Source organism: Arachis ipaensis, chromosome B08 (genome assembly GCF_000816755.2).
Source record: "Arachis ipaensis cultivar K30076 chromosome B08, Araip1.1, whole genome shotgun sequence".
NCBI lineage: Eukaryota > Viridiplantae > Streptophyta > Magnoliopsida > Fabales > Fabaceae > Arachis > Arachis ipaensis.
In genome coordinates, this window is record NC_029792.2 from 99,382,829 (window position 1) to 99,390,938 (window position 8,110).

The following is an 8,110-nucleotide window of genomic DNA, read 5'->3' on the forward strand; positions in this document are numbered from 1 at the left end:
CAAAGTGTATACAAAGGAATGTATGCTAAATTTGACAATGATCTTATCAAAATATCAAAATAGTCGTGGAAATAGTCAAGTAAAAGGAGAACTAAGTTAAAATCTCTATCAATAGGGTCAAAAACAAGAACGCCAGGGAGAATTTACAAGGAAGTCATATTGCATCAAAACACGTTTAGAGTTGATCAAGAAATTACATTGTCCACGTAATAAAATGCAAGATCGACGACAACCTTATAGAAGAATCAACTAAATCGTTCTTTAAAAGATCTCATGCAAAACTCCAAGAGGATCTCATAAAATGTGATGTATCACCACAGAGCAACTTTAAGTTACCTCAAGGGTTTCATAGCTCATATGGAGAAATGTGAAATGTGAAATCATCAACCATGTTGCAAGAATCAAAAGGAGCAACTGAGAGTATGATTAATCATATTACGCATAAAAAAAACTCAAATCACGTTTTAAGAAAAGGAAACAAAATAGGAAATTTCAAGATGAGAAAAAGAAAGATAGGTGGTTCGTCAAACAATGTGGCAAGAATATAGCACATCCAAAGATTTAAGGATCATTATCGTGATGGAACGAGTTTAATTCAAAACAAGAACACAAGGTTCAAGAGATCCAAGAATCATTTGTTACACCAGAACAAATCTAGAATCAAATCAAGGAGTAAGGAATTTGTGAGAAAGGCTATAAATAGTGATAAGGATAACCGTTTCAAAAGGTTCATGATGCAACGAGATACAGAACCAATTAAAGGCATGCATGAATGATAAGATAAAGGGTGGGCGAATAAGTCAATCACATTCCAAGAAAGAAGTAAAGAACCAGGAATCTCAATGCAATCGATAGAGAAAGAGATAATGCTAAGCACGAGTAAAGAGCATACGTCAAAATAGAACCATTCCCTAAAATTACGTTTCTAAACTAAACGATCCCCATCACTTGTCATTTCAAATTTGTCTTTAATAACCTATTAGTGTTCCCAATACACAAACCCATAGTATTAGGTTGGCCAAACCAGATACCACGAGACGTGCATGGTAGACTAACAGAATTAAATCAGTAGACGGTCATGTGCATAAAGCTCTAGCTCTTGTCATCCGGACAAGACCTAATATAAGACGGACACTCAAAGTATGCAATTGAAGCATAAGCAGTCCATCTCTCAGGCTCACGAGGACGAACTGCTCTGATACCATAATGTAACACCCTAATATTCAAATCCTTATGCTCGAGACAGCGAAACGGAACACTCACATAGTGACAAACAGAAGATAAAACGTATTCGGATAGCAAAACAGGATAAGGTATAAATAATAAGGAAGAATATAATAAAGACAAGGTACTATATATATATATATATAGCCACAAACAAGTATAATAGCCACTAGTCGCGACTTGCGAAGTTTAGGTCGACTAGGGTACAGGAAAAAAACTATTTTGATAACAGTATTTCCTATCTCTCCCAAAATATACATCAAAACCTGTATAGGCAAGCTTTCCAAAATGATAAATACATATAAGTAAGTTTTGCAAGATAAATAGGGAGAGATTCTAAGCAAAAGTAAAACAGGAGTCCAATGATCTTCGCTCTTTCAGATGAATCACAGCTCACTGCTGAGCTTTAGGACCTACATCTGAAAAATAAGAGATATATACAGAATGAGAACCCTCGACCCATGGGTTTCCAGTACGGTAAACGTGCCAAATAAATAAAATGCACTATAATAGGAACTCATTAAGCATCCTAATCTTCCTTTCATCAAATATTCATCCTAGGTTCTCACTAATCCAAAAATAGGCAACAGTCATAAGCGAATACTAGATCTATTTTATCTTTCTCATCTTTTCCAACTTTTCAACTCTCCAACATAATGAACCCAAATCAACTCCAGTTACATATTCACACACAACAATTTCAAACCTACTCCTTTTACACATTCCAACTCAAATACATCCATCCCACATTTCAAAAAACCTCATTTTCCACTATTTCATCAATTAATCAAATTCTCATACATTGCATACCAATTCTTCATTCAATCTCATATATTATCATACAATTCAATCATCACTTACCATGCTTACCTTTTTCCGACTTCCGACCCAAAATCCACGGCCTCCGGCCCAAATTCACAATTTCAATGCATATCCACAAACCAATAATCATTATCCAATTCATCAAATTTTTCAGTACACCAAACATACAATTTCACACAATTCTCAACCCAATCATTAATTTACACAACATATCAACTATACATATTAATACCAACCATTTACACAATCCAAACTTATTCCTAGGGGAATCTAGCCTAGGAATTCTCATCGCACCACACGGTACTTAAATAAAACTTAAAACGTACCTTAATGACGGCGGTTCACACCCAAACACATTATAACTCAAGCTTCCAAGGCTTTTAATCATCACCAATAAGCTTTAGCCACCAACACCTTGTTCCAAGTGCTCCAAATACACCTAATAACACTAACATAACCAATTTCACATATATACATTAATTTAGAGTTCATAAAATTTAATAAACCACAAGAGTTTGAGAATTTCTTACCTTAGCCCATACGAAATAGCAATAGAATCCACTTAGAATCCATGTTAGAGTATCCCTAAATAACTAAAATCATAAGATTTCAATATTAACTACCCAAAAATGCATAACAGTGAGAAATTTCGAAAATTAGGCAGAGATTTCAGATTTTCTTACTGCAATACTTATATAAAAATGAAGAGGACGAGGAGAGCAATGCGTGGCCACAAACGGCTTGTCTATCAGAGCTCCAGAGAGAAAGTTTTAGAGGTTTGAAGTTGATGGTGGCTAGGGTTTCTCTCTTCCTCCTCTCTTCACCATTTCAGTGTGTTTCTCTCTTGAAAGGGGGGGGGGAATGGGTTGTTTTGTGCTGAAATGAGTTCTTATATAGTGTCGACTTGGGTTCACTTGGGTCCGGTTCACTTAGTTTAGTCCGTTGGTCCAATTTAGGCCAAAACATTTAAGATTAGCGTTTTAAATCTTGCTTTAGATATTTTTACTTTCTAAATCATAAATTCTAACTTTTTAATCTTTCTAACTCATAAATTATTTTCCTCAGTTGCGGTACCGGACAGATCTCAACCGGTACTGTCGGTCAAATTTCTATTATGCGTTTTCACATAGAAAATTATGTTTTCCAACTCATAAATATTCACTAAGTCCAAATATCATATTTAATTTTTCAAATTATGATTCTAAATTTTTTCTAGCCATTTTTTTCCATATTTAATTTATTATTTGTTGTGCAGGAACTCCACAACAAAATACTCCCAATCTTCAACAGATGGCCAATAGAAGTAAACCTCATAATACAAACAACTTTAACAAACTAGAAATACGGAGAAAATCACAAGTCAAGAAGCACACACACAATCACAGAAAACACATACCACAAAGAAGTATGCTCAAACAAGCAAGACAAACAATGCATATGATGCATGCCTTTTCTATTGGTCATGAGCTCATGTGTCGGTTACTTTACTAGAACCCAACACATCCAGTAGCTAACCCAAATATCGTCTCTCTGAACATGCATCCACACTCTTGGGATACAGTGTCCGTCACACTCTTAGGATATAGTGCCTGCCACACACATGGGATATAGTGCCCTCCGTATTTTCTGGGATAAAGTGTTCCCACACTCTTGGGATATAGCGCCTGCCACGCTCTTAGGATATAGTGCCCGACACACTCATGGGATATAGTGCCCGACACACTTTACAACAGAGAGAAAACTTAAACATACTCATCACTAATCATCAGCATTCATACCTCATTTATAATATTCATTATTAACTCATAATCATTTAATCATCAATCATATTTCAATAACAATTCATCATTTCAGCCTCATACATCTCATACTCAGTCTTCCACACTTTCTCAGCTCATTTAATATCAACTTAACTCCAAAATCAAGAAAAATCACTTTTCAAATCGCTTCCAATAAATCAGACCAACTCCAGCAGCAAAAATCATTTCTTTAATAATTCTAAATCAGTTAATATAATTCTTAAAGCTTTTGAAAATTCTATTTTTACTCCCAAAACAATCAAAACACCTCAACTAGTTGTTCATACATAACCAAATCAAAATCTCAAACAAACAACAAAAACTCAACAATAATTCAACATAAACTCATTCAAAATCAAACATTAATTAATGAAACCAACATTTACTTATCAAATTTATATTAAATTGTTATAAAATTACCAAATCCTACCTTCGTACAAAATTAAAATAGCAGAAGCTTTGGAAAAGCTTTTTTATTGGGCTGCTGAAGAAGAAAAATGTCAGAAATCATCTGTATTTTTTAGAACTCTAATTGGCCGAACTTAAAAAAAAAGGAAGCTACGTCACCGTCAACTTCTATCGAACAAAAGTGATACCAATACATAGAGAAAGAAGATACGAACACTTTTATCGGATTAAATTTTTTATTGGAGTTACGAATTGAAAAAGCTTTCTTTGAAGATATGTCACCTTCAACTACCGCAGGCTCAATCCAACGAGAAGTTCCACATTCATGGCAACATGTTTCATTCTCGTGCTCTTTCCAATATAGCATGCAGTCATTTGGGCATGCATCAATCTTTTTATAATCAAGACCTAAATCTCTCACCATAGCCTTGGCTTTGTTGAAAGAAGAAGGGAGATTCAAGTTAAGAATAGCCTCTTTCAACAACTCCAGGAGGGAAGTGAACGAGGCATTGCTCCATCCATGTAGACACTTCAACAAGTATAGTCAGATGGTGAAAGATAACGTAGAAAATCCCTTGGCATTAGAAAGGAAGGAAACAGAACTTGAACAATGGAAGAATGGGAATAACTCTAGAAATGCCATTGAATCACAGAAAGGAAGAGCTATTTCACCTTATCGCTTGCCCAAATATGGAAACAGTAGTGCCACCATGAAATCAGAGACTTGTCAGAGACCAACACCAACAGATGATAAAACTTTTGAGGTTATCCAATGCATATATATTTTTTTTTAACTTGAAAAGTTGAATAACTTATACGTATGAAAAATTCAATTTTATTTTTGGGGTAAATTTTAGTATTTTTTATTCGAAGATTTCAATAACATGCATATGAAAAATTGAATATTTTCAGGGGAGGAGTTGCTCATTGGGTAAGCAAAGAAGGTCAAGGTTCCCTTCAGCATTGGATTCACCAATGGCAAAAATGAAAAATATTAATCAAAATATATTATGTAGTAGTTTTAGATTTTGTAAGACACTGTTGATATTACTGCACTTATTTAAGCTTTTTTTAAGAAAAAAAAGTAATAAATTAAATTTCTAATTAAATTACTATTAAAAGGAAACAAAGCATGTGATGATGCAAGTATTGGTCTTAGCAGTTCCAAGAATGGATACAACTAACCATCCTCACTAATTAAAATAGTTATGTTCTTAGTTACTTCTTTCACATTATGTACCACCACCGCCCCTTCATCCTTATTACAAGAGGTTAGTGTGATATACCCAAGTAATAGCTTCTTTTTCTCATTTTTTTTCATGCTGTAACTTTCATACCAATAACAAAGCTAACACATGACACAATCTTCTATTAATATGAACTTGCCACTCGTCATCCGGCCTGATTTTGACTCAACAAAATCATGGTCACCGGAAAGGAATTAAGATACAAAACCAGAGAATGAATAATTAAGATACTAATTAAGATAAGTTATTATTATTGGTTGTGTTATGCAATTCAATCTGAGGCTGCCTAGGGAATAAAGGAATCCCAAATGTGAAGCATGACCATAGTATGAACAGAAATAAATAACAAACTAACTTTCCCAGTAAAATATGAACCAACCTCAGGATGCATTCGGTATTGGGTCTTCAACATTTTAACTGGATAGCCAGCTTGCATCAATCTTTCAAATAAGCTTGTGCCATATCTTAGAGCATGAAACAGAAAACAGCACAAAAGTAGGGTATTAAGCAGAAGAATAGTTTTATTTAGTTAGAAGATATGCTTATCATCAAAAGAATTGTTTACCCATGATTCTTAGCAACATCTGAAATTACAGTTGCTGGAAGCTGTGCAGGATCACCAACCTTAAAACACAAATGCCAAAAATTAAAGTAGCAGTGGTGATAACGCTATACCAAATATGACCCCAACAGTGCTTAGTCCAGAATATTTAAACAAGTTCAATAACTGATGCACAACAACACATCCATTTTGCCAGGCCCTATATAAAATATCAGTAAATTCATATTACTAGAAATCTCATTTCTAAATATCATGCCAAGTCCTTTGGGTTAGGAGTTACAACAAATAAAGAACTTGCTTTCTTTAAAGATGCTGTCTCAATGTATCTATCTTGCTTGAAACTTGTATTACATATATAATCAGTTAGTTGAGTTATAACATGCAAACTGGGCATTTTAAGACATACTTGCAACTACATATTGTAAAATACAAACAGTCCAGGATCCTTTGACGACAGTGGGGTGGTGAACAATACCAGAAATACTTTTTTGCATTGATTGGCTAATGGCACAAGGGTCGCAGGTTCCACCTGTTAGTTATAATAATAATAATAATAATATAAACTCAGAAATAAAGATATAATCTTCTCATTTTATTTTCTGTTAGTTATAATAGAACTTTGTTTTTTGCAGTGGACTGAGGAATGAATGCAGAAGTAAAAGTAGAAATGAGACGATCTGATAAAAGCTGAAACTTATAACAGCCAGCTATATATTAGTTTCGCATATAATACTTTCCCTGTTTCCCAATTGCTAATCTCAAAATATCAGCACTACTTACCCTGTTTCCCAATTTCTACAGAGTACATAGAATGAAAATAAGCTAAAATTCAAAATCATAATAAAAGAACCAAAATAAAATGGTACTGCACAAAGCTATGTATGTAAAAATAAGTTTAAGTTTAACTAGAAGATTTAAAATACACATGCAGTTCCATTAAACCCACACAGTGACAGTAGAGTTACCTCAACACTAATACACACAGCAACAAGTTTCATATAACCAAAAATTAGGATTCAAAACACAAAAATAAAAAATAAAAACAGAGGTAAAATCATGAGTATCAGCGGTGATGAACCCTAGCAGAAGAATGCTGGCAAATTAGAAGAGATCATAGATGAACGGCAAGCAAAACCTAAAGACTTTATAGATCTGGTTACAGAATACACAAATATACACAAATATGAACGGCAAGCTTGAAACAGCAACATTATTACCAAAAACTCTATAATAACAACGTCAACGTTATTAAAATTAGGATTCAAAATGAAAAAGAAAAAGGAATAGGCAGAATCATAGGTACCCGATGATGAACAAGCGAGCAGAAATGATGGAAGCTCGAACTGCTAGCGAAGACGATCGAAGGTCAAACGATGGCGACGCGAGCAGAGAGGAACACAACTTCAGAAGTAACGATGAGGAAATGCAAGTCAGCGACGAACACGACGGCGATGCGAGCAGCGTCAAGCACAACGGTGATGCGAGCAGCGACAAGCACAACAGCGATGCGAGCAGCGATGAGCACGACAGTGCGCGAACAGCGACAAGCACGACGGCGATGCGAGCAGAGAGAAAATCGAACAAACAAGGGTAAATCGCGCAGAAGGGTTTGAAATGGTTGGGGTTAGGGTTTCTAATTGAAAATAAGGCTTGGAATTTTGTTTTGAACTCAGTAGGATTTGAATCAGTGCAGAGAATAGTCGTCGGTGGTTTATTGATGTCGTCACGGCTGCGCCACCACGCTGAGGAATTGTAGCTGCTGCTATGGCTAACAAGTGCAGCACCTCTCGCACAATGAGAAGAGATGTGGGTGGGTTTCGGGTTCTGATTTGGATTTGGGCTCTTATTGGTCCAGGTCCTTGGCCAAAAAAAAATCAATAAATAATATATAAATTATAAATATGTATTTTCTGCTAAGTTAAAAGAAGGAAAAAATATATTTTTGTTAAAATATTGGAGAGAATGTCAAAATTTTAGAGAAAAATTTTAGTTGAGTTTTGGCAACATTTATAATGAGAAGCTTATTAAAAATTGTAAGAACAACACTT

General features: G+C 34.8%; 1 protein-coding gene and 1 long non-coding RNA gene across 3 annotated transcripts; one reads left to right on the forward strand and one right to left on the reverse strand.

Moving 5' to 3' along the window:
- Positions 1,339-7,098, reverse strand: LOC107613494 (probable helicase MAGATAMA 3). Of its 2 annotated transcripts, none has more exons than XM_016315513.2 (6): positions 7,028-7,098; positions 6,066-6,124; positions 5,880-5,964; positions 2,577-2,639; positions 2,373-2,485; positions 1,339-1,643 (listed from the first exon to the last, which is right to left on the reverse strand). In XM_016315513.2, exons 1-5 carry the CDS (start codon positions 7,058-7,060, stop codon positions 2,447-2,449), a joined length of 279 nt encoding a protein of 92 aa, XP_016170999.1. In that variant the 5' UTR covers positions 7,061-7,098; the 3' UTR covers positions 1,339-1,643; positions 2,373-2,446. The 2 variants fall into 2 exon arrangements, with proteins under 2 accessions (XP_016170999.1, XP_016171000.1); XM_016315514.2 differs by having other exon boundaries at positions 2,373-2,494.
- On the forward strand, positions 4,516-5,563 carry LOC110265985. The gene is made up of 2 exons (XR_002352736.1): positions 4,516-5,017; positions 5,166-5,563. It is a non-coding gene; the product is annotated as an uncharacterized LOC110265985 (long non-coding RNA).